We start from the raw sequence: 25,300 nt of genomic DNA on the forward strand, positions 1-25,300 counted from the left end.
GTTGTTAATTGATCTACATTTATTTAATAAATATATTATTTTGCCAAAAGTTGGCAGTCATTTGATAGCAACCCTGTATAAGTGCTGCCCATCGCTGTCAAATTGCACTAGTACTGCCCATTCGATAACCTAAAAATTTTTGACACGAGGTTGTGCGTGTCTTTTCCTTTCTTTCTCGCTTTTTACTCGAACATGGGTGAGTCGTCGGCTTGATGAAAATGCGTTAAAATATCAAGAAAATCGTCAGTGATATGCTTAAAAACACTACAAAAGTGCACAGAATACACGAATGCAAGCGTTGCAATTAAGGAATATGTGAAAAATGTAAAATTCGCTATATATTTGTGGCTTTTGAAATTTGAACAGCAGGCAAGCACCACCGCGTGCTACAGTGTTGTGTGTGCATGTGTGTATGTGTGTGTTGGTGCGATTTTCTTGATGTTTAACTTAAAAATTGAATGGATTGTAATTTGTATTTTATTTGTATCGATTTAAGGTATTAGCCGTGATAGTTCACACAAGCGTCGCGCCACTGGTGGCAAGCGTAAGTCGCTCCGCAAGAAGCGCAAGTTCGAGTTGGGCCGCCCCGCTGCCAACACCAAGGTGAGTTACCCCTCCCGCCCTCACTCAGCCCATATTAACTGTATATCGCCATTGTTGTTAAATGATGTTAACGCGTGTCAACTGCAATAAGCACGCGACTTGTTCGTGAGCAATATATCTTTGATGATTTAAATGCATTATGTTCGGACTACTGATATCAATAAATGATTCTCTACATCTGACTTGTGATATGTTCGCCATATTATAACCTATCTTTTTATCTTACAGCTTGGCTCTTCCCGCGTGCACACCGTGCGCACTCGTGGTGGTAACACCAAGTTCCGCGCTCTGCGCCTCGAGAACGGCAACTTTGCGTGGGCCTCTGAGGGTGTTGCCCGCAAAACTCGTATTGCCGATGTTGTGTACAATGCCTCCAACAACGAGCTGGTGCGCACCAAGACGCTGGTGAAGAACAGCATTGTTGTCATCGATGCCACGCCATTCCGTCAATGGTACGAGTCACACTATGTGCTGCCTTTGGGACGCAAGCGTAATCCCAAGCACGCACAGAAGGAGGATGAGAACGATGTGCTGACCAAGAAGCGCAGCGAAAAGACCATGAAGAAGTATCTGGAACGCCAAAAGTACGGCAAGGTCGAGCAGGCTCTTGAGGATCAGTTCACCTCTGGTCGCATCTTGGGTATGTTTCTATTCCCCTCTTTTTTTTTAAGTTAGTTTGCTAGTCGATGATGAAAGAACTCTAGCGATCCAGCTACTTTTATGCATCAATCTTGTTTTAAGTGCGTTGCAGCCAGCTGGGTGTGATTTTTGCTTGTCATAGTTACTCTGATGACATTCGTATAAACTCTTTAGCTACACTTTTGTTTTGAATGTTTCTCTATCTAATGTATTTCTTCTCTCTATCTGCAGCTTGTATCTCTTCCCGCCCCGGACAGTGCGGTCGCTCCGATGGCTACATTCTGGAAGGCAAGGAATTGGAATTCTACCTTAAGAAGATCAAGTCTAAGAAATAAAGGCACTAGATAAGAATGCAAAACAAACAACTGATTTGCAAACAGAAACAAATAAAACGGCTTGTTTTTTTATAAGAAAAACTTTTAAAACCTTACTAATTGATCGCTATTGCAATTCAACTATGTTCAATAGTTTTTGTTTGTAATATAACATAATTTCTATTAAAATCAAAAAGAGAGCGACCTTTTACAAAAGCTGAATATATACGTATTCTTTAATGCAGAAATCTTGAAGTTAATTACAAGGTAGTTTAATTTGATTTGTATGTTGAAATAATTATATCAGGGAATAGTCAACAAAATGGTAGTCGAATCTTTTTTATATAACTAATGCTTATTATCTTAACGTGTTAGGTATTAGTTGGGCGAGTTTTTCAAGTTGACATCTATTGTTTATGGCTGAAAATTCGATATAATTGCTACATAGTTCGAACACTTCCCATCCATTGTATTGTGATAGCAAGAACTTTAATTCCCCGGACTATGGGTATAAAAGGCTTTACAAGAGACGTGACCGATACCATGAGCTATTGTTAATCAGCATGACGAGGTTGGGTTATGTCCATCAGGTAGCTGAAAGATAAACATATATTCCTTCCTGTCGATTAGTTTCCTGTAATTGAGTTGAAGTCATCACTAATCAATTTCGTCACCTGAAGCTGACAAATCCATCAGTAAAAGAATATTGTAAACAATCTTTGCTGCAGTTACAAATGCAATTGAAGGAAATAACAAAATATATTATCTAATCAGAATTGTATATCTAATACTAATTAATTTGCAGACATTTGTGTATTTTAGAAATGTATAATTGTTCTTTCGTATCGGATGGTGTGTTTATTTACTGGTTATTTTGTTAATCCAATGAAGTATTAATTTAACCAAGGAGTAGATTTTAAATCTGGATTCCTTATCTTTATTTGAAGGAGCAAAAATGTGTTAGCAGTTGAGTCCTTCACTAATAAAAGATTACACATGGATCAATTACAGAATTGGATACAATTTCAATTATTTATGTATCGACATCAATTCTAATTTATTATATTATTATAATCATAGACTTCAAAAAAAGACGACTAGAGCTAGGATTACGTCAATTAGGTGGCTGCTTAGGTATTCATTTCTGAAATTCAATAGTAGCCATCACTAATTTCTTTCGCCAATGCGAAATAACTCAAAAAGTAAAAAAAAGAAAACAATAATGTTTTGCTTAAATGAGAAGTATATTTATGTGTATATTTTTCGCTTGTTTCTATGCAATTTTAATTCATACAGTTATGGTACAAAATATACGTAATCAATAACAATAGTTCAAATATCATTCGTATTTTAGAGTTGGCTATAATTACAATAACACAAACGGTGCCAGTTATTCGTAGTCGAAGTGTTAATTAACATATCTATGTAGTTCTGTTCTAATCGAATAACTGGCAATTTGTACTGCCAAATGAAAAATTTTTGGAATTTTTTGCAGTGGCTGCGAAGATAACAGAAAATTTAGTTTAGAGCAACTTTTATCCTAAATCGATTCCTTAGTTGCTGTTGTTTGTTGCTGGCGATCGTTGATGATGGTGCGTGGGATGGGAAGAGCTACTCTGTTGTTCAGTGCTCGAATAGCATTGTCATGACTGCCATTAAAGCGATGCCAAAGATCAAAGCCAGCAGCTGTTTGACCGACTCCACGCGTTCCTCCTCCTTCAAGAGATCTGGTAATACTGTGACCAACGAAATGTGCAAAAATCCGCCAGCGGTGAATGGCATGATCCAAGATGTGCGCGCCTCTGCGAAGAGCAAGAATAGATTGAGGGAAAACTCCTTTACAGTGGTTGCCAAGTTGACTTACCCATTGCTGAGGTTACGCCGGAGCCGCCAATGGCGACGAGAGCGCCCAATAAACCGGCGCCGGCGGTCAGCAATTGGGCGCGTGCCGCATCCCAGCGACTGAAGCCGGATTTCAGCAGTATGGCGAAATCGCCAACTTCGTGTGGAATTTCATGGACTGCAATAAAAGTGAATTAGCCTCGAAAACACAAAATATAATATGGAATTGCTTACGCAGTATGGCGAAAGTGGCCAGCACTCCGTGCCTAAACGAGACGAGGAAAGAACCCGCAACCGCGAGACCGTGTGTAAAGTTATCAATGGAATTGGCCAGCAGATTCAAGTAGCCAGCCACCTTCTTGGGCTGCTCCTTCGGACCCTTGGCCTTCTCCTCGCGTTCACGCAAAAAGCACACCTTATCCACATCCTCAATGTCACAGGCGCCACAGCTATCTACGGTCTGGCCTTCGGGCAATTTGCCGCCATGACGACGCAACAGACAATTGGCAATCTCCACACACTTGGGCTGTGGATTCTCCTCGTCGGCGCTCGTGTAGCCCGAGAAGATTTTCTCGACGATTGTGAAGATGAGTATTCCGGAAAGCACCCACAAACCGGAGCGCAGCGATGGATGACCGTCGGAGCCTGCAAATAGCAGAGAAAAACCACAAAGTAGGGAAATTACCTTATCTGCATTTGGTAGCAACAAAAGAGAGAATGAAAGATTACTCACTCTGGTTATCGCCCTCCCAGGCTTCTGGCAGTAAATGTAGGAAAACATCACCCAACAGTCCGCCCACCGCAAAGCTGAGCAGCACACGCAAAAACTTTGACTCAGACGCTGAGAAAATAATGAAAATAATAATTAATATTGTTGTGGTCATATTGCAAGGGGAATTAACTTACGATCTTTATAGCCCTCCTTGGCTAGTTTCTCGTTTGTGGGTATGATGAGCAATGGAAAGATGCCGCTGAGACCGATCACAACGGAACCGAGCAGCGAGAATACCCACGGTGTGTACTCCATGCTCTTTATGTATTCGGGGACATATTGATTCACCAGATTCGCATAGATCATGCCAAAGTGTTCATCGAAAAAACTGCTGCTCGCATTCATTGTGGTGATGGAGAGTGTCTTTAATCTGTTGGCTTTGTTTTCTACTATTTTGATTTATTGGACTTAAAAATGTCTTTGGTATTTAGCTAATGGCCGCAATCAGTTTCTGGTCATGTCTTCCAGTGATGCATACAATTTGTCTTTATAGAAACCTGCAAGAAACAAGAAACGATGTAATCATTTTTTTTTTGTTATTTTCGAATTTTAATTCAGTATAGATATAGATGATATTAAACAACAAATAGAAACAGAAATTTCCCAGCCAAGTCGCCTAGCAACCGACTCGAGCAGTGCAGCAAAATAATTTGCTAATACCAGATTGATGTCCAAATCCTCGCGATGCGCGTCACAACAGTCGATAGCCAACTGAGCTGGCCACAAGCTGCTTCACTCTTGACTGACTCTGACTGACACCCTGAACGATAAGATCGCGGCTACATAGTGTAAAAGCACTCGAGTAGCCCAGCTTATAGACTTATGACTAGATAACTGATAACCGTGTAAAAAGTGACAGTTTATCAAGAGTCGTCTAATACCTCAGCGAGTGTAGACTGTTCTCAAAGTTTTCTAAAGATCGAACTCATTTTAAGGCATTTAGTGCACACTAATAATTGCAGCAATTAAGTATTTAATTTCTTAAAGGATTATTGAATAAAAACCCTTTATAAATGATGCATTAATATCACAAATTTTAAGCACAGCTGATATTCATTAAATGAACATTAAATATTACTGAACACTTTAAGAAGGAGTATCAACAATTTTAAGCACAGCTCTTAGTTGCCAATATAGAAATAAGATATTAATGTTGTCTTAAGACATTAATGGAAAAATGCGTCTAATAAACTGATATGCAATTTGCAAATATTTGAGGATTAATTTTCTAATCGCTTTAAGATTTAATATCCCAAATTTTAAGCAGAGTTTTAAGTTGCCACTTTAGAAATTAAATGAAAGTCAATTTAAGCTAGTGGAATTTTATAAAAGTTCACCTAAATTTGATATGAAATTCGTAATAAAAGATTTTTTAATTAATATCGCACTTTTTTACACTTTTTATAAAATTTGGTCTGTAATTAATTTGAAGCTATTGATGGTATTCGATTTTTAATAATTTAATGCGCCTAAGCTTCATTTGTAATTTGCAAAAATATTTTAATCTATTTATTAATCACTTTTAAGGCCTCGGCGTAATGTTTGTTTGTTCATAGTTTCATAGACGCAAAACTGCCCTGAATTTTGTAATATGATCACACAATGTGATAGCTATCGAGTTGTGCTCAAGGAAAACGAGCAATTTATTGCAAATTCAAATTAACACAAATTCAAAACAGTTTATCAAGCTCACACACTTTGTGGAAAGTCTGGAACAACACAACGAAATACAATCTGATATTCACTCCGTATCCGTATCCGAATCAGAATCTGAATCAGTTGGCGATCACAAGGAGACTGAACGCTGGTCAACGAATTCTAGCTGGCATTTTGGTTAGTTACTTGGGAAGTGTCGAAGACCTGTGTGCACCTGTGATTTACGACACACTCTGAATCAGTTCGCTTCAGTATTAGTTTTGTTCGATTTGATGTGCACAGCACAATGCAGCTTAAATTGTTCAATTTCTGGCGATAAGATACATACTACCGTACTACCGAGTATACCGAATATAAATAGACGACGCCGCGCTCAAAATGGCAATAGGCGAGAGCGTGTAGACAGACGATGGTAAGCAGATATACCAAGTACTTAGTACCCCATGATTAACATGGGGCCTAACGAAAATGAGTCGAGTCTTCGGTGGTGTTTTGCGACCCGTCAACTGTGGATAAATATCGAAAAACGTGAACATCGAAACCACCCGAGTTTTTCTTTGTCTCTCTCTCTCCCTCTCTCGCGGTTGATTGTGATTGATCACTTTGTGGGCATGGAAATAATGAGGGAGGGAGTTTTTTATATGTGCCTTCGAATATCACGTATACGTACATCAATGCCAAATTGGTATGGCAAATGCGTTTAAACGGTTTCTATTAACAACGCCGTCTCTCTCTCTCTCTCACCAGCTGACAACAGCAAACTGTTTTAACTGCTCAGCCGACCTATCAAGCGACGACTGCGGTTTGCTTATCAAAAATAAAAACAACAAAATAGACAACAAGCACTTGGCAGCTGATAGTTGTAGTTGTTTTTGGCCTTACATTGCTAATCAGCGGAGACGCAGACGCGGTTTGTTGTTTGTTAGTAAATAAATGCACTGTCTACTATGCTCACCAAACAATCTTACTGTTGCTGCGGTGTGTTTAATACTTAAACTGAATATAAATATAGGAATAAAATAAAAGAAAATTTGATTACAAATATCATAGCAGCTGACACTCATTATAATATGAATACTTTTATCAGCTAATATTATGTCTTTTAGTTTCTACAATTTCCACTCTTTTTAAACATTTAAGTTTTCTTGTTTTATCAGCTGATCTCATGTATATTCACTTCATTGATTTTGAAATCTACTTATGCAAATATCAAAGCTGATGATGCACACAACAATTTGATTAATTTTGTAAAGTATCCACATTTTCTCACACTTTTCATACAAATATCCCAGCATTTGATGTACACTTTAATTGGGGTAATGTCTATTTGTATTATCTTTTAAACTATTTAACGTCAGCAGACACAACTTTATGAAGAACAACACATGTGTTTTGAAGTCGCTGAAACACTTGTGTTAACCTGAAGAACGAGGTGGCCTCAGCTAATACCAGTTTATAATAGTAGACGTAGTACATAAATAAGTATATATTTATGCGAATATTGCTTGAGGGGCCAAAGCTGAAACACAGCACGTAAATCAGAAAGAAATAGTCATCTCTAGATGCTCTGATATCAGACAAAAAGACGGAAAGAGAGAGCGAGATACTTTATAGTACATAAAATCAGCAAAAAGAACGTTACGCACAACAACAACAACAACAAAGCATTTCAATTATAGAAATTGACACTGCTACCTACAGTATATACACATGTCTGTACATATACCAGATCCGTACGTATGCATAGATATGGAGGACAAAAGACTATTGAGTACGAAACCAACTTTTTGTTGCCTATTGAAAATTGACAAGTACTGTTCTCTCCCTCTCTCTCTCTCTCGCTCGGTCTTTCTCTGGCTGCGGTTGCCGGTGCTTTGAACTTGATTTGTGGTATCCATGTATGTGGATGTGGATTGTTTATCTTTGAAAAATACACACAGACACACTCAAATACAACATTTTATTCACTCACTTTTGACTGCTACTAATGCGGAAATTTACAATCGTTCAACGTCTTATCACGCCAGCGACTTTGCTCGATATGAAAACAGAGATGCGTTGTCCCGCCTTCTTATAACACACAAATGTCCAAGCGATCTGCACAAAATAGTCGTTTTGGGGGGGTTCCAGTGACTACATACAACACATATATACTAATATGTAATGTATGTGATAGACACATGAATCAGCTGCTTTTGTGGCTGCTTACGATCAATTGTTTCCAAGTTCTTCACTCGATTTCAAATGGCGCATATTATTTTGCACGCTGCACTCCACAAGTAGTCAGAACAGAGAGCGCGAGATGGAACTACAAATGCACTGGTATCAATCGGAACGTGCCATTCCATCAAAGTACGTTTTAATGAGAATGTGTCATTTGACGACGAATGCAGACTCTGCATGCATGTGTGTGTGTAACTACAAATGTTTGCACATGCATTGTTTTTTGTCTGCATGTGTGTGTAGGGTAATCAGAAATCACAGTCAAAGTGACGAAATGATAAGCGTAGTAGACCGCGTGAGGCGATCAGCTGTGCAAAAGAGAGACAGCGAAATGAGAGAGGACGCCATTAAGAGCAAAAGTGGCAACATGGCGTCGTTTGCTCTCGGCACCATATGTGCATTCCACTATATGTATGCATAGCATAGTATACAATATGTGACAATAACAATGAATTGTGAAATTACAAAAAAACAAATATTGTTCCAACATTAGCACTATGAATTGACCATCGAATACATAATTTATTGGCTGCTCATAGTCATTGCGACGCAATTGTGATTTGGGCTCAAAAACCGGTTTATCAATATGCCAGCCTATCATTTTTTGTTGCCTTTTGTTTCATACATATTTTGGCTTTGTGAGGCGTTATCGCTTCGATTATCAGCCAAGTCACTCGGCCATATTCAAGTGCTGCTCAGTGCACAGATTCCCTTTAATAAACTTTAGTGCTGCTCGCAAAAATAACAAATATGGCCACAGTGAGTAGTTGTGACGTTTTATCATCACTTCAAACTTAACTGTATACATAAGCACATACAAATATATTTATTTTTGGTTGTAGGTGTAGGTTAGTTATGCAGCGCTTCCTGCTTACCGTCTTTTTGTTCCGTATTGTGTTTACAGTTAATTCGCTGAACCGCCGCTGCTTTGGCTTGCCTTTGTCTGCATTATTAATGCTTTAAATACGTAACGCCGACTTTTGATCACAATCGCATTTACTTCTTTGTTGTTGTTGTTGTGCAGTGGTTGCTGGGTCTAATATGCAAACAGATTCTTAATGCGCAGTATCGATCAATTTTTTTTTGCCAGGCCACTAATCTACACTGAGACTGAGTAACTGGATTTACTTATTATTCGAGATGCTTACAAGCTTAAATTCGTAATTGTGTTGCACTTTTTATTCAATTTACAGGGATTTTGACCCAGTTATTTAGCATTCGAGAATGTTATCAATTCTGTGGTTGTTTCGACGCGGGCTATTACAGCTGAAATGAAGCAGGTATGCCTTATGTGCGCACTTTTTGTTTTGTTTTGGGCCGTGCGAAAAACAAACATGGCTACGCGGAACAGCTGACTGGTTCAATATGCGCGCGGTCACCGTGACGGCAAGTTCAATTTAAAAATATACTATTTAACGTTTTAAAAAATACCAATTCTTCTTTGGTCACACTTGTTGTGAGAGCAATTGTAGTCAACATTAAAAACAAAGTACAATTTCGCAAATATTTTATTTATATTATTATATTACAATTATTTATTTATTACTATTTTACGCAACAGCCGCATGCTGTTAATAACATTGCAATAACATGTTAAAATGTCAAATGACCCGCATTAATAAGGGGAGGGGTTGCATCGCATGCAACAGCTGTTTTAGTTGTATTCCAATTGTGTCGTCGCGCTTTGTTTATGTTTGTTTTGTGAAATATACGATAATTAAGTGCAGTGCATATAATTCAGTAAATGCGTGTTGCAGTACACAGTGAATAAGTTGGGTGGGAGCGTGTTTATGTATTGTGGGTATCAAGCAAAATGAGCACAGACGATTTGTTGGTGCGCCATGAAAAAAGTGACGATTCGACAACATCGAGTTCGCCAGCAACTCCAACGCCTGCGCCCAGTTCATCATTGAATCGCCTGCGCGACACTTTACGCCGTACCGAATCTATATCGTCGCACATCTTCAATCAAATCTCCACACAATTCTCGAATGCTGCCGCAGCGGCGGCAAACTCTGAAATTATTGATGGCACAACAACGTACCCCGAGTTGCCACAAACAGTAGCTACTACAACAACTACTGCAACAACGTCGCCAACATTCCCAGCTGGCAAACGTAAAAAGCCCGGTGAGTACAAACAACCTATACTATTTTTATTGCCGCGAAATTGCTATGAAATTTAAAGTGCAAATGTGCAAGCTTCAAAAAATTTTCAAAAATGTTACCGTGAACACCCCTCATGTGAAGCTCCCATATAAAAGCTTCGTTGCTAACCGTGCTTGACAAATCAATAGGGAGCTTTTGTCTCAGTCATTCACAACGCAACAACAGGATAACTCATCGCAGCGACCAAAAAGAAAAAGAAAAGGGAGATTTGTTAAATTTTGAAACATATTTCCACAATAAACGAATGTCATAAGATATTCATAGTGTTTTTCGGCGGAACATCTGTGCGCATCGAACACGCAGTAAAAAAACGCTGCTGGAATAACTTTGTGGATTCACATTCATTATATACGTATGTTGTTGTGTGGGCAGCAGCTTTTAAGCCTTCACTTTTTGGATATCTATTTTTATTGCTGCTTCAACTGAAATCGAATTACAGTAGACAGCACAATGCGTGGATTAGTCGAAGATGCGAAAAAAGACAAAGCTCAACAACAACAACAATAACAGTGTGACCAGAGCAAAGTCTGGCATGTCATCGACTACAAGTGCAGCAAGTTCGTCGTCCAGGCAAATGAAAGGCGTCATTAAAACGCCAACAACAGCAACAACAACATCCGTTGGCGTAAAGAAAACGCCACAAAGTATGCAACAACAAGTCGGCAAGTCGACCAAGTCGGCTGCGTCATCGACTGCAATGCAAGCAGCGGCAACAACAACAGGAACAGTAGCAGCAACAACAACAGCAACCACCACAGCAAGCAGCTCGAATGCAAAGACAGCAACAGCAAAAGCACAAAAGGGTCAGAATCAACCCCAACAGCAATCGACGACCGCAGTGACAGTGACACCCACCGTCGCACCCGCTTCCGCTCCCGCCCCCGTTTTGCCACCACAGTCATCGCAACAACAACAACAACAACAGCTGCAGCCGTACAACAACAACAGCAACACAATTGCTTTGCCAAAAGCATCGCATGCCAATACAAACGAGGAGTTGGCTGGCGGAGTGCAGGACACGATTTATCTGTGCAATTTCCGTGTCTCCGTCGATGGCGAATGGCTGTGCCTCAAGGAGCTGCAGGACATTGATGTGGCCGGCGGAGTGAAGACCGTTGGCGGCGGTGCTGCGGCATTAAATGTAAATGCTGGGAATTCCATTGGAAATTCTATTGCTGCTGCTGCTGGAGGTGGAAACTCTATGGGCATCTCCAATGTGCAGTCATCGCGTCATCAACAGTCGAATCATCAGTTTGGGCAGCGGAACAAACGTTACTCGGGTTTGTCGACGGCGGCGAGCAGCACTCTTGAGGATAACGGTATTATGGCAATTGAAAATCTAATCGGTCGTCGTCTGTGCGACGTTGTCGGCTCAAATGCACTCGCGGCACCACCGCATCAGCAACACAAGAATGTGGGCCTCATCGGTGGCACACTTGCTGAGTGGTCGCATCTCTGTAGGTTGCTTCTTGTCCTTTCCTCATTTGCAAGCATCTTTCTTTCGTTTTCGTTTAAGTCTTCTTCTTTTGTAGTGAGTAGTTGTTAATGCTGTTTAATTAGTTTATCTAAACTACGTTTATGCTCATTTTGCATCTCAACACACTAATTGAATTTGATTTGCTAGCATTGCCAGACTGCTTAGCTTAGTCTGGCAATACTACAAGTTAATTGTGCAAGCACGCTAAGTTGGCTGCGCCTAACAGCTTGTCAATGGTACATTTTTAGAATGGTACACTTGGCATGAAAACGGTACATTTGCAATTAAATGTGCCTTTAGTATGCATTGTAAGTGTACCTTATAATTGGCAACCGTTACTGCATTTAAAAGTAATCTGCACTATTTTCACTCACACATGTTTGCAAGGAAAGAGCACAGCATAAACGCAGTAACTTGTTAAGTTCTTCAACACAACAGATAATCTTCAGTTGGCATGCTACGGCATTATTATGCTTTGTACACACACTTTTGTCTCGCTATTTTCTCATACGTCTCGAGTGGGCTTCCCCTAATCTTAGATCAGAATGTTAGACAGGCAGCCAGCTTAAACAGACAATGAACTTTATTAAGTAAATATATTTATAAACAATGTAACAAGTAAAAAAGGGTACACAAATGCACTTCACTTGCTGTCCTCATCAAAGGTAGTTTCCCAGCTAGGCGCATTCGACTAAATTAGGTTAAGACGAGATATAAGAGGACAAACACTGGAGACTATAATGTATTAATTACATTACCTCTCGGCCTGCACTTGAGCCAGCTGTTGAAGAGCAGGGCATCGATGCAGTTTCCTCAGAAATGGGTTGTGAGTCTTGGTTCAGAATGACTTCCCTGCTCAATTGGGGCGCTGTGGGTGACTTTAAGTTTTTAATGCTGTAGATAATTAGTTCCTTTACAGGAATTTACCTGAACTTTGACTTTTTTGCCTATCACCTGACTCTTTTTTTCTGTCGGGGCTACTACTGAGTGTCTTCATTGTAGAATGATCACAGAATTTAGACTTACTCTCATCCTCACTACCGTCTTTTTCAATTCGATGTAGTCCGCCCTCTTGCCTTTTAAATTTGCTCCCATGACTATAGATTTGTCGTATACCGTCATCTTCCTTAGCTGGATAAGATTCCCTTTGCTCCATATTCTGATCCTTTTGAGGTCTATGCTCCCTGCTCGTCTGTTTAGCGAGTGGCTTGGAACGTTTTCTCTCTGATTTCGTGTAATATGTGTCTCGTTTCTCTCGTTGCATGTGAAGGGGTATAAATTTTCTTTGGAATTGATAGCCCAGCGATGAGGTCGACGTCATAGAACCCAGTTCATAATAAGGCTCTGTAGTTGAAGCTAAGCTAAAGAGTTCAGTAACGTAGCTCAATTTTCAAATACACAATCTTACCTTTTTTGCGTGGCAGATACTTTTCCAAGTTGGTCAGTTTCATTCGATAGACATTCATTTGGCTGCCTATGATGCCCATGCCAGGATTAGGCTCAGTTTTAATTTCGGTCGGAACAGTCTCTCGAACTTTTCGTTCTTTCCTACGTTGCTTTTTGCGACTGCGAAATAATGTTTTCCAGCAGCTATGATGCTCTTCAGGATTGGGGCTTTGTGGTGCTTCCACATCCGGGATGTTCTTGTCTGACGATTTTTCGACAACTCTCTCTTTGGGTTTTGAGTGCGTGTTCTTAGTGATAACAGTTTGAGCAATACCCTTTTTACGTTTTTGCAAGCAACAACAAATGATTAGGATGAGCAGCAACAGAAGCAGCGCCAAAAAGGCGGCAATGTAGCCAATGTAGCTCTCATCGTCGCATTCCATGCATTCCTCCTCGTTGTTAAGCTCCTTTGGAGTCTTTTGGCCAGCTCCTTCAACAGGAACATCATGTGCTGCCGAACGACTTTGTTTTCGGGAAGCAGCTTCCTTATCCTTTTTGTCGGTTTTCCTTGCATTACAGTTTTCATCGTCGGTGGCCAACTGATAGTCCTTGGAGTCATCCTCACTCAGTACAGGCTCCTCGTTTTCTTCCGATTGCTCCGAAGATTTTGCTGAGTATCCAAGTACTTCATAGACTTGCAATACACCGCCCAAACCAGGATAGAACATCTCATCCCGATAATGAACCTGCAGGTTTTCCCTTATCCAGTTGCGTAGTTTCTGATTATAGGTCTTGGGACTGATGCCCTGAAACCGATAGCAATTGCTGAGAGTTCTGTAAAACTTCACGAGTATGAAGGCAGCTTCGGCAGAGCGCAAATTGTAGATGCGTCGATGCTTGAAAGGCAGGAATATATTGCTTAGATAGCCATCGCTATCCTCGGCCTCCAGATGCGGCAGCGGCACCAACATTTGCTCCCTCTGCGCATCCTCATTGACACAGCTCTGATCGAGCAATGCACAACTCGAGGCATCATTCTCATTGCCTTGTTCCCCATTCAATCGAATGGGTTTAATGTGCACTGTCTTCAGCTGGCAGAGCACATCTGCTACCGGAATTTTCCAGCCATTGCCATTTGTGTTGAGCATCTGTCGACACTGGCGATACAGTGTCACCAAACGCTCCACGGTGCACAGCTTTAAGCGTCCTGCATAGTAAGAGACTTGTGCCACAGGCAACAGATAAAAGCGCAAATAGCCACCCAAGGCATCGTAGAAGGCACTTTGTAGCAGTCGCCTTGAGTCCGTATCGGTCATGCGCTTCACCAGTTGATTGACACTATTGAAGTACTTCATTAGCGTGTAGACAATGCCATCGTGTAGTAGACACTGAGGATAGGATTTGGGTACAAGCATTTCAAAGTCCCTTCGTGCGGACATCAGCGCAATATCCTCGGCGGAGAAGCATTTCTTGGGATAGCTGCCGAAGAGATTGGTGCCCAGGAATGTGTCTTCATCGCTGGCACTGCGAGAGCACTTCTGACTCGACTGTGGTTCCTGCTGCTGTTCAATGTGAGCATCCAGTTCATCGGGCGAGGCAGCTGCATAGTATGTGGCCTTGATGCGATCCTCAATGCTGCGCATTAGATCGCTGTGATCGAAGGGATTATCTTCAACTTGAGGATGTGCCTGCTCAAAATGCTGAGCGGCTGTCAGTTCATTGAGTTTTGCATTAGAGTTGAGTCTATTGCGATATTGGTGCATTTCGGAGGAGAGCATCGATTGCAGTGTTAGCTCATTCTGAAAGTCAGTGGGCACCTCCAGTGTGGACACATCGATGCTATAGATGGGACAACCGCCGGGCGCCAGAAACAATAGCAACGAGAACAGCACATAAATGTTCATTATTTCTATAGAGATTTCATTGTTGTTTTTGAAGCTGGAATGCTTCGATCTTGATAGTAACTTTAAGATATACAGATGAACACAAATTACCACAACAAATTACAAGTTCGCTATATATTTGAAAACAACGTTTCAAGCAACAATGCTAAACCGCCAATTTCGGGACCGTAAAACAATTATTATTACAGCACGCGACACGGCAGAAATCGAACGCAGCAATCTGGTGAACATCTGTAAACTGGTCGTCAAGGAGCTATTGGAGCAATCGTTGCGCTATGGACGCATGCTCGATTCGGATCATCTGCCGCTGCAGCACTTTTTCATTGTCATCGAGCATGTGCTGGGCCATGGCCTGAGGCCCAAGAAGGGTTTGCTCGGGCCGCGCAAAGAGCTCTGGGATCTGTTGCAGAGCGTCGAGAACTATTGCCCCGAGGCGCAGGACATCACGGCCAGCGTTCGGGATCTGCCCACGGTGCGCACGCACATTGGACGTGCTCGGGCCTGGCTGCGCATTGCGCTGATGCAAAAGAAGCTATCCGATTACCTGCAGGCGCTGATCGAGCATCGCGATGACTCGCTCCTCGATTACTACGAGCCGCATGCGCTTATGATGAGCGATGAGGTCTGTTTTGTGGATGTTTTATGCTCGGATTTGGCATAATTAGCCTTCCCCCATTTGCCATTTTTGCAGATTGTTGTTATTATGGGCATATTGGTTGGTCTCAATGTCATCGATTGTAATCTGTGCGTCAAGGAAGAGGATCTGGATTCACAGCAGGGCGTCATTGATTTCTCGCTTTATTTGCGCTCCAGTTCGCGCAATGCTGAGCCCAACGAGGAGTCCTCAGCACCGCCGGCGCCAATCGATGCAGCTGGACAGGGCAACATGATTGCTGTGCTGGATCAGAAGAACTACATTGAGGAGCTCAATCGACATCTCAAGTGCGTTAGAAGCTGCGTTGACAAACGGAAGAAATTCGAGTAATCTTTAAACACATTTTCAGTGCAACTGTGGCAAATCTGCAGGCCAAGGTAGAGTCGCTGACCACCACGAATGCGCTGATGAAGGAGGATCTGGCCATTGCCCGCAACAGTCTGTTGGCGCTGCAGGCCGAGAATCAAGCCATGCGACAATCTGCCAGTCAGACTGCGCACTCGGACAACAGCTCTAATGGCAGCAGCAGTGACAAGGAGAAGGCGCAACAGTTTGAGGCTGTCAATGCCGAGTTGTCGGAAGAGCGCAGAAGGACAAGCGAACTGGACAAAGAGCTCAAATTGCAGGTGTCCTTGAAGGCCGAGTCCGACATGGCCATGAAGCTGCTGGAGAAGGACATTCACGAGAAGCAGGACACGATTGTGTCGTTGCGACGACAATTGGATGACATCAAACAGATCAATCTGGAGATGTATCGCAAGTTGCAGGTGCGTATATCCTCCTCCTCCTCTTCCCCAACCTCCACACCCAACATCAGCATCACACAACTTAACTCATCTGATCACATTCATCATCAACATGAGCTCATTTGGTCGCTAGTTATTGGTTTGTTTGCTGTCTTTGGTTTAATCTTTCAACAAATTCGACCCAAGTTGTAAGCGTAATTTGACGCTATTTTGTCAATAAGTTATCAATCGAAAAAACAACTTCAAAAAAAGAAAAACAAAATATAATTTACCTCGTTTAAAATTCAATTAGGAATGTGAAGATGAACTCACACAGAAAGGCGAGATGGTCTCTCGTTTGCAAACGAAAGCCTCACAAATTGGTAACATTTTACAATCGCTAGAAAAGAAATACGAATCCAAGCTCGTCGAACAGCAACAGGTGAGCGCCGGCTGCAGTTCCTCATCATCTGGCGGGGGCGATCGATCACCTAACACTCGACGTCAGCAGAATCTCCAAAAGTTCGAGGCACTCACCAAGAAGCACAAACAGGACACTGGACCGCCCATGAAGCGACTTCACCTCAAAATGGACGGCATTCCGCCCTTCAATCCCAACAACTATCGCAAGTCTCCAGCCAATGCAGCTCCTCCTCCGCCCCTGGAACAGCAGTCTCAATTGCTGGCCGGAGATGCCGCTGCCGCTGCCATTAAGACGCCCACATCCGCCAAGTCGTTGAACGATGAACTGGCCGAGGCAGCTGCTGCTGTGACCCAGCACTTTAAGATTGGCGGCGATGGATCTCGCAGTGATTATGCGCTGTCCCAGGATCAGGAGACGACGACGCTGGGCAACACTTAAATCGCAGTGGCGAACTGTAGTTATTAATTAATTGTTGAGAAGGCATTTATTTAAGTTCTACGAGTATAACAATCTATAATCTCTGCTGGATGCGTGTGTGTGTATATACACTCTATATACTACGAGTTATGGTTCCTGATTCGATCTGACGACCTGCTGTCACCTGTTGTAGAGTTACAAAATAACCTAAATCGGAACACACAATGTGCAAAACCTGCTTAATAAACAATAAATGTTATTAGCGAGTCTATGTTTTATATATATACGATACGATATTACTTGAATGTACGATGCCTTCAATGCTTAGAGAAACTCCCTAGTCATACTATAAATATTATATATATACACATACTATATAGAAAAACAAATGTATAATCGTAACAAGTTGTTGATGATTCTAAACAAAATTATAAGCTATTAGCTGAATTCCCTTCCTCTATATCCATGTCCCCCCCTCAAAAGAATAAAGAATTTCAAATCATATGTATAGTTATGAAGCTGAGTTATAGCATTATATTTACTCGATATGCATATGTACTTTCTTTCAACTTGCTTTACTAACAATGTAATTATATAAATATGTATCTACACCAACAATGTTAAAGGGACTACATACACACATACTCGTACTACTAATTACTATAGCTAAACCAAAGAAATAAAACTTATCTTAACTCTAGTCTTTCATTTCGAACTAACAAATATTTATACATTTATGAGGTTGTGGATTGTTGCTTGCTTGTAAAGCACTTGTACAAAAGATTCTTGCATCTTTTCTTTATCGACAGGACTGCAATGCTTCGCTGAGCCACAAAACGGAATTAATGACCAAGTTAGAGTGCCAAAAGGAAGACATGGCGAGCACAATTGATAAATTAGAGAAAAAGTAAGAATGTTTTTTGGGGATTTTACTACAAAATTTTTCATGATCAGGAAGCTATTGAGTTAAGTGGAATTTCACCAATTCTATCAGAAATATTTTATGCATTTATAGTGCAGTCTTTTAAGGAAAAATATATCGGAGCTATAGGTAGAGGAAAAAATATTAATATTGCTCATTTAATGAGTTTCAACTACTGCCAAAATTAAAGCAAACTTTCTTCACTATGAATTTTTTTGAGAAGATCGATAATATTTTAATTATTTCACTTAAATTTCCTTCAAAACTAATAAATATAGTGGATAACAATGCTTGAAGATTTCAAAATTTTTGCAAACTCATAGAAAAGTATTTAAATTAGAGAAGTATTTAAATTCTAGATAAGTATTTTAAATTAGAAAGGATAGTGAGATATTAAATAGTACATATTGCAAGTAAATACGAAGGTGTTTAATCAAAGTGATGTGTTCCCTTCCCTGCCAGATGGACTAACGACAAGAGCAACTTGGGCGAGATACTGAAGAGCACATCGCAGACGTTATCCACCCAAGTCACGGCAAGCGAAGAGCGAGCAGCTAGAGCCGAGGCAGAAAGTCGCATTGAACGTGAATGGCGCAGCTCGTTGCAGGAGAAGGAACTGAGGCTGAAGGAGAAGATTGCAACACTACAAAGCTGCGTCAAAGAGCTCAACGAGGAGAAACAGAAGAACGAGAAGCTACGGCTTGACTTGGAGAAGGTGCGCACTCAATGGAGTGAGGCACAAACAACGCTCGAAGAACTGGGCATTCAACTGAGTGTCAGCAAATTGAAAATCTCCGAGTTCCAGGACAACGAACGACGTCATCAGCAGTTGCTCTCGGGCTCATCGCAGTCGCTGCAACAGACGACACCTGATACGGTCAGCAGCCCCGGCATTTGGGCGCCCGACTCGATTGCCACCCACTGCACCGCGTGCACACGGGAGTTTAACTTGACAAGGAGGAAGCATCACTGCCGCAGCTGTGGCGAGATCTTCTGCAAGGCGTGCTCGGAGCACACACTGCCGCTGCTCAATGCTCAGGGACAGCCTGGTCGACCTGTTCGGGTTTGTGATGCCTGTTATGCTTCCACTGGCAAATGATGAACAATAAATAATGTTTCTACATATACACACATTTAGTACTTTTATATATACAACTAAATATATATTTGCCAATAATTGTTATAAATAAATATTGTTTTTTGAGTCTGTGTAATACATACAAGTTATCCATTTACTGATTAGTTGCCGCTCATTCCCTATACACCATTGGCAAGTCATGCATTTAACGAATTCATTTTATATAAAGATTAAAAGTTTGTTCAAAATTAAATAAATATTATATTTTAAAATTATATTATAATAGAAATCTTTATTTCTGAGGAAAAAAATCTTGCACTTATTGCTCTCATTGGTGTTTTAAAGCTAAAATAATAAAAAATTATTATTTTTGAAATGTTTTTACTAATTTTTTTGTTATTTTTATATCATTTATGTTTTATTTTTTCAAAAATTATTTTTTCATTTGTTTTGTTACTCCTCTGCTGTTCAATGCTGTTAACACTATTCCTGTCTGTTAACTTAACAGTTACTTTGCACATGCGTATTTTTAGTATATTTGCTTGCTATATTTATCGATTACCGATAATCTTAAATGTTCACTGCAAGTCACTTACCGCCAGTATTCAAAGTTTTGTTTGCACAATTGAATTGCAATTAAAAGTTACGTTTCTTATTAGCGAAGGTCTGTTTTTTAAAATAATTTCATTACATTGATGCGCAATAAAAGTGGTCATGCATCCCGAACTCACACACAAATATTGTCTGCCAATTCAACGGCCATTATGTATCGCCATACACGCTGTCTTTTTTAATTAAATCAAATAAAATTCACAGCTGGCAGCGTACATAGCTAAATACAGCCCACGGGCTGTTCAAGAGTTATCATTAACATAACTTAAACCCGGAGTATAGCTGGGAAACACGCGCCCTTGTCCAAGCAGACAGGCAGGCATATGTGCAGATTCAACTAATAACAGTTACCTCACCTCGTCGATGGCAAAGGGGCGTTTTTTCCGCGCTCCTAACTGAGGGTTAGATAACCGGGTTGGGTAATCGCAACACAGAGAAAGGGAGGGGGTAACTGATGGAAATCGGAAACAGTGTTTGTGTTGCCAAACACACAATGGCTGTGAATTTTGAGAGCCGGGCTAAAGGGCGTTGCCTCTTCATGTTCTTCTGTGATTGTTATTAAAAAATTATACGAAAAACTGTGCACAATATTGTGTTATTATATTAACACCCGAGAGCGTGTCATAGCCAAAGTCAGAGACCTTCCTTGTTTTGGGCAAATGTGGCCAGCTCAAATTACGGGCTCAAGGCAGCATAATCCCATCGTCCTGCCCTTGCTAACGATCCTATAATAGACCATTTACGTTAGGGTGTCAAATTTGATTTTTTTGTACCGGAATTCGCAATATTGTATAAAATGTGAAAATCGGAAAATGTTTGTTGCTTGAGCCATTTCTGTGCCACGGCGAATTGTTTGAAATGCGAGCATCCGGCTTTGGTGTTATTTTTGCCAATTTCTGTGCTAATTTCCTAGGAATGCTTTTGGCGTGTGTCAAGTAACAGGGCCAGACACATTGCATATGCAACAAATAGCTGGCCAAATTCGATTACAATTACAAATAAACAATTTGTGCCATCTCATGTGTATCTGGGATCTGCATATGACACCAAACCATCTTGCTACGAGTCACCAAAGAGAATGAGCGTGAGATTGAGGAAACTGAGCTAACAACTTTGGCAGCAGCAACAGGAAAACAAACAAACAGCACAAAAGTTTCTGTGAACTTTTAACAAAATTTCACGTTTCCTTGAATTCACGATACAAGGAGGAGTGTGTATATAGTATATAGGGAGCATTATGCTACTCGGTATTTTATATTTGTTTCGTCCTTTGCTAGCCAGCAGCAACAGCATCAGCATCAGCACGTGGAAGATGAAAATGGCTTCCGACTTTGTACGATACTCCTCATTCCTTGCAAATATATTATCGTCGAAGGCGGAAGAGAAGTAAAATGTAATTTCATGGCTCGCTGGGCGACGAGAACGAAATACAAGAGAGTTCAAAGTTTCAGCTTGTAGCGAAGGCTAACAGCGAACAGAGCTCTAGAGATGCTGGCAGGACACACAGGACTTGAAAGACGCCGGAAGTTATTTAATGAGATTTCTTTATGTCAAAGATAAGTCGAAGAAGTCTTTCTCTGTGTGTGTGTGTTTTTTGCAACTAAGAAAGCAGAAACAATATGCTAAAAGGCGACAAAAACAAACATGGACAACCCACAAGGGTTGTGACTTTATTAACATGACGATGGTGGCGGCGACGGCGGCGGCAACACGGCTGAAAAGGATAAGCGCAGACCGACAATTGTTGCACACACTTGAAATTAAATTAACTTTTTTCTCGCCCCTGTCCACTTTGGAGTGGCTGTTGCTGCTGCGTCGCTCGCTTTTGTTCAAATGCCTGCCGCTGACAGTTCCAAATGGAAAGCGTTTTGGAGCTGGACCGCAACCTGGAGCTGTAGCTGTAGTTGTAGCTGTAGCTGTTGCCGGAGCCGGGGTCTTTACGCTTTTGGTTGCCTGCTGTACCGAGCAAACCAAAAAAGAAAAAAAAAGAAGAAGACCTTTCAAAATAGAGACAATGTTCGGCGGACAGTCTGATGCGTTCCCTCTTCGATGATTGCTCAAATATTGTCTTTGGTCGCGCTGCAAGACGCAACAAGTAAGAAAGCTACAGTCGAGTGCACTCGACTGTGAGATACTCGCTACCCATTTTGAATAAAAGAAATATATTTTGCGGTATTTTCTCAAAATATACCAAATATACTGCAAAAATACTAAAAAAAATATACCGAATGGTATATTTGGTATATAGACATAGTACCGTATTCAAAATATACCATAGACGGCACAATATACCAGATTGTCAGCCAAAGCAACTAAGACCACTAGTAAGTAGGCGTTTTTGCCCATACAAAAGTATTTCTTTAATAACTTCGACAATTTTTATCTGATCGCAACCAAATTTTCAGGAATCATGTAATACTATAGTTATTATTGTATATACCAAAATTCGGAACTCTAGCTTTAAAATCACGCTTGTTATTCGATTTTTTTGATTTGCGGGGGCGGAAGTGGGCGTGGCAAAAATTTGAAACAAACTTGATCTGCGTGCAAACATAACAAATGCTGTCGAAAAAAAATTATAGCTCTATCTCATATAGTCTCTGAGATCTAGGTGTTCATACGGACAGACGGACAGACGGACGGACGGACAGACGGACATGGCTATATCGTCTCGGCTGTTGACGCTGATCAAGAATATATATACTTTATAGGGTCGGAGATGCCTCCTTCTACCTGTTACATACATTTCCTGCCGGCACAAAGTTATAATACCCTTCTACCCTATGGGTAGCGGGTATAAAAAACATAAAACACAAGTTCAACTGCGCAACAACAGCAACAGCAACAGCAGCAGCAGCAACAACAACTACAATAATAATCATAAAACGTAAAACAAACAAATCGCAATCGGAATGAATGAATGAGGCAATGACGCAAGGAAATCTCATTAGCCGCGTGTCTTCAAGTTTCATTTTTAATTTTGAACAATTTTTTCTTTTTGTTATCTCTCTACCTTCAGACTCAAAGATCTTTGTATACAATGCGAGTGTATGTGTTTTTTTCGGTGGTCTTGATCAAATAATTTTGCGGCCAATGCAAGGCAAATATTTGTCAACATTTTAAGGCACTTTTCTTTTGTCTCTCAATCTGACTGTCTGCCGGAATGGTGTATGGTAAGTGCCCCTCCAAGCCCCTACTGCACATGCTGTATATACGTTTTGTCACTGTCTCGACATCGACATCGACATCTGAATCAGAAGCAGTTCATCGTAACTTGCAGCCTGCTGCTCACTTGAGCACTTGAGTCTGAGTCTCGGTCTTCGCCCCGTCTTCGTTGTCGGAGGCATCAAAAAGCAAAGAGACATGGTCAACAGCAGCAGGCAAGCGAAGTAGCAAGTAGCAATGATCCCCAAGTGATTTCAACTTTCGTCATCAGCAACCTTCTCCATGACCATCATCATCATCATCATCATCATCATCTTCGTCATCAGCACTTTGCATTTAAAGCAACTACAAGTAACGGCTACTTATATTTGTGTTACACTGTGTTGGGAAACCAATTGCCATTCGCATCTAACCATCTTGAAGATGATCAAGTTTAGCCACACGATGTTTGTAACTTCAAATGAAAGGCATGTGTGGCAATACTCTACTAATGATCAGAGAGGAAAGAACTAGTTTCAGATACATTTTGCAGCTCTGATTAAAGGAGACATTTGACAAGAGATTAGTTAAAAATTTAATTTATAAATAGGAAATATAAAACAAAATCTTTGCACTTCTGCAATTTTTTAAAGAATTGAAATTCAAAAACATCTTTAATTTGTTTTATAATATTTATAAGATACATATTGACATTACTTAAATAGTGAAACTCGTTTTCATTGCTTATAACATATAAAAATGTTCGATGAAGTTATTTTATTAGGTCGTCTACTACTTTCGTATATTCCACTTAAGTAATTTGGCATTCTTAGAAAAATTACAAAATAAATAAACTAAACTTAAACTATAAACTAAGCTGCGGATGAGGGCATATCACATTCATCTTGCCGCTATAAAATATCTTTCAATTTTTTTCTTTACTGAACTCTGTTTTTGTTGTTATTTATTGTTGTTAAACACAGTTTGTTGCTGGCTACTGGTTACTGATTGATGCCTTGACTGCGGCAGTCGACGATGATTACGAGTATTGTTTGTATTGAACGATGCCGCCGTCGTCGTTGCCGCTGCTCCCCCCTGTGGATGCCTCCATGGAGCTCTGTGTTGGAGACGAGCTCATGCATGAAGAGTGGCGGCCAAGTCGACGACATAATGGACATGTTTCAGCTTTTGTTGGCTGAAGAAGTTGTCAGTGCGGTCCAACTGATTTGCATATTTGGCCCCCAGTAAAAACACTTTTTAAGTGGCCACCCAGCAGCAGCAGCACACAACACATTTCTAGCTGCGTGAGCGAGTGTGCGTGTGTGCGAGCGTGTGGACTTTAAACAAAGTTAAAAAATGAGAAATTGGCTCCACGCTGAAAACTGGTAGCAACAACTACAACTACTACAACAACGACGACGACAACAACAAATAAAAACCAACAGATTCTAGCCATTTACAGTTGCCAACGAGCGAATGCGCGTGAGAGCAAGAAAGCGAGAGCCACTGAGTGAGAGAGAGCAAGCAAGGTTGTCCTTGTGCTGCTCTCACACACACACACACCGCATACAGCTTTGCTGCTCCTCTCTTCAGTTTGGAAACTTGTTTCTTTTGCGCCAGCCAGCTGCCAAATACAACATTGTAGCCGCTTTGTGTTTTCATTGTGTGCGTTGCTATGTGTAACGCACTGTGCGTGTATGTGTGAACAGTAACTCCGCCTTTGCGTGTAGGCGGAGTCTGTACGAAGAGCGCAAAACGTGCAGCGCACAGTAAAGAGAGAGCGAGAGATTGAGAGAGCGCCATGTGCGCAGAGCTTTTAAAATGTCGCCGATTCGTTCGCACACGTGACTTTTGCTTTACCATTTGTTTGTTGCTGCTGCTTTTGCTGCAGCTGCTGGCGGCGTCGTCGCCGTCGCAGTTTGTTTCAATTGCAATAATTTTGTAACATTCTAATAGGCCAATACGACCCACTGGCGCCGCCATTGCCTCCACAACGCCCCCTGCTATAATCATGGGATGTCTTATGTACAAACAACTTTAAGTTGTGCGCTATGGCAGCTGGAAAATACCCGGAGCGGCGATAGTTATCGTTAACTATCGAAAGGAATAGATTGCCAGCATTAAAAATGAAATCTTTTACGGGAATGGGAATAAAATAAATTGATTAAAAGAGTGCTAATACGTAAGGGAGTTTAAAAAAAGATAAAAAATTAGTACAGTGGGATATTTAAGTGACAATAAATAAAATTAATTTTAGCATGTTTTTATGGAGTGACACTTTATCATTATCGTATATATTTTTACTTGATAGTTTCTTTAAAAAATGAGTGCTATGAGCA

General features: G+C 40.8%; 4 protein-coding genes and 1 non-coding gene across 6 annotated transcripts; 3 read left to right on the forward strand and 2 right to left on the reverse strand.

The window, feature by feature from the left end:
• Positions 1-71: 71 nt before the first annotated feature.
• Positions 72-1,634, forward strand: LOC132784666 (small ribosomal subunit protein eS8). The gene is made up of 4 exons (XM_060790432.1): positions 72-196; positions 497-603; positions 832-1,243; positions 1,474-1,634. The coding sequence occupies exons 1-4, from the start codon at positions 193-195 to the stop codon at positions 1,575-1,577; spliced, it is 627 nt and encodes a 208-aa protein (XP_060646415.1). The 5' UTR covers positions 72-192; the 3' UTR covers positions 1,578-1,634.
• On the forward strand, positions 1,350-1,395 carry LOC132787906 (small nucleolar RNA R442). The gene has a single exon (XR_009632603.1). It is a non-coding gene; the product is annotated as a small nucleolar RNA R442 (small nucleolar RNA).
• Positions 1,635-2,811: 1,177 nt separating the features above from the next.
• On the reverse strand, positions 2,812-9,325 carry LOC132784665 (zinc transporter ZIP13 homolog). 2 transcript variants are annotated; one of them, XM_060790429.1, is made up of 7 exons: positions 9,198-9,325; positions 8,925-9,085; positions 4,305-4,667; positions 4,132-4,239; positions 3,633-4,043; positions 3,421-3,576; positions 2,812-3,358 (listed from the first exon to the last, which is right to left on the reverse strand). In XM_060790429.1, the coding sequence occupies exons 3-7, from the start codon at positions 4,513-4,515 to the stop codon at positions 3,180-3,182; spliced, it is 1,065 nt and encodes a 354-aa protein (XP_060646412.1). In that variant the 5' UTR covers positions 4,516-4,667; positions 8,925-9,085; positions 9,198-9,325; the 3' UTR covers positions 2,812-3,179. The 2 variants fall into 2 exon arrangements, with proteins under 2 accessions (XP_060646412.1, XP_060646414.1); XM_060790431.1 differs by lacking the exons at positions 8,925-9,085; positions 9,198-9,325 and adding an exon at positions 7,799-7,906.
• Positions 9,326-10,354: 1,029 nt separating this feature from the next.
• On the forward strand, positions 10,355-17,905 carry LOC132784759 (FYVE and coiled-coil domain-containing protein 1). The gene is given in 6 exon segments (XM_060790587.1): positions 10,355-10,691; positions 10,693-11,674; positions 15,173-15,606; positions 15,676-15,926; positions 15,989-16,406; positions 16,678-17,905. Coding segments are annotated over 6 exon segments (2,658 nt in total). The 5' UTR covers positions 10,355-10,667; the 3' UTR covers positions 17,227-17,905.
• LOC132784760 (uncharacterized) lies at positions 12,268-15,053 on the reverse strand. Its single transcript, XM_060790588.1, has 4 exons — positions 13,103-15,053; positions 12,622-13,050; positions 12,453-12,562; positions 12,268-12,385 (listed from the first exon to the last, which is right to left on the reverse strand). Exons 1-4 carry the CDS (start codon positions 14,982-14,984, stop codon positions 12,338-12,340), a joined length of 2,469 nt encoding a protein of 822 aa, XP_060646571.1. The 5' UTR covers positions 14,985-15,053; the 3' UTR covers positions 12,268-12,337.
• Positions 17,906-25,300: the final 7,395 nt, after the last annotated feature.

The sequence above is a fragment of the Drosophila nasuta genome, chromosome 2R (assembly GCF_023558535.2).
Source record: "Drosophila nasuta strain 15112-1781.00 chromosome 2R, ASM2355853v1, whole genome shotgun sequence".
Classification (NCBI taxonomy): Eukaryota; Metazoa; Arthropoda; class Insecta; order Diptera; family Drosophilidae; genus Drosophila; species Drosophila nasuta.

Excerpts from the sequence above, each read along its gene's own strand:
- LOC132784760 (XM_060790588.1), bottom strand. The coding sequence starts at position 14,984 with ATGAACATTTATGTGCTGTTCTCGTTGCTATTGTTTCTGGCGCCCGGC. Across the intron at positions 13,051-13,102 it reads GTATCTGCCACGCAAAAAAG|CTTCAACTACAGAGCCTTAT; the intron begins GTAAGATTGTGT and ends TCTTTAGCTTAG. Across the intron at positions 12,386-12,452 it reads GCTCAAGTGCAGGCCGAGAG|TCGAATGCGCCTAGCTGGGA; the intron begins GTAATGTAATTA and ends AACCTAATTTAG.
- LOC132784665 (XM_060790429.1), bottom strand. The coding sequence starts at position 4,515 with ATGAATGCGAGCAGCAGTTTTTTCGATGAACACTTTGGCATGATCTAT. Across the intron at positions 4,240-4,304 it reads CAAGGAGGGCTATAAAGATC|CGTCTGAGTCAAAGTTTTTG; the intron begins GTAAGTTAATTC and ends TTATTTTCTCAG. Across the intron at positions 4,044-4,131 it reads CTGGGAGGGCGATAACCAGA|GCTCCGACGGTCATCCATCG; the intron begins GTGAGTAATCTT and ends TGCTATTTGCAG.
- LOC132784666 (XM_060790432.1), top strand. Across the intron at positions 604-831 it reads GCCCCGCTGCCAACACCAAG|CTTGGCTCTTCCCGCGTGCA; the intron begins GTGAGTTACCCC and ends TTTATCTTACAG. Across the intron at positions 1,244-1,473 it reads CACCTCTGGTCGCATCTTGG|CTTGTATCTCTTCCCGCCCC; the intron begins GTATGTTTCTAT and ends CTCTATCTGCAG.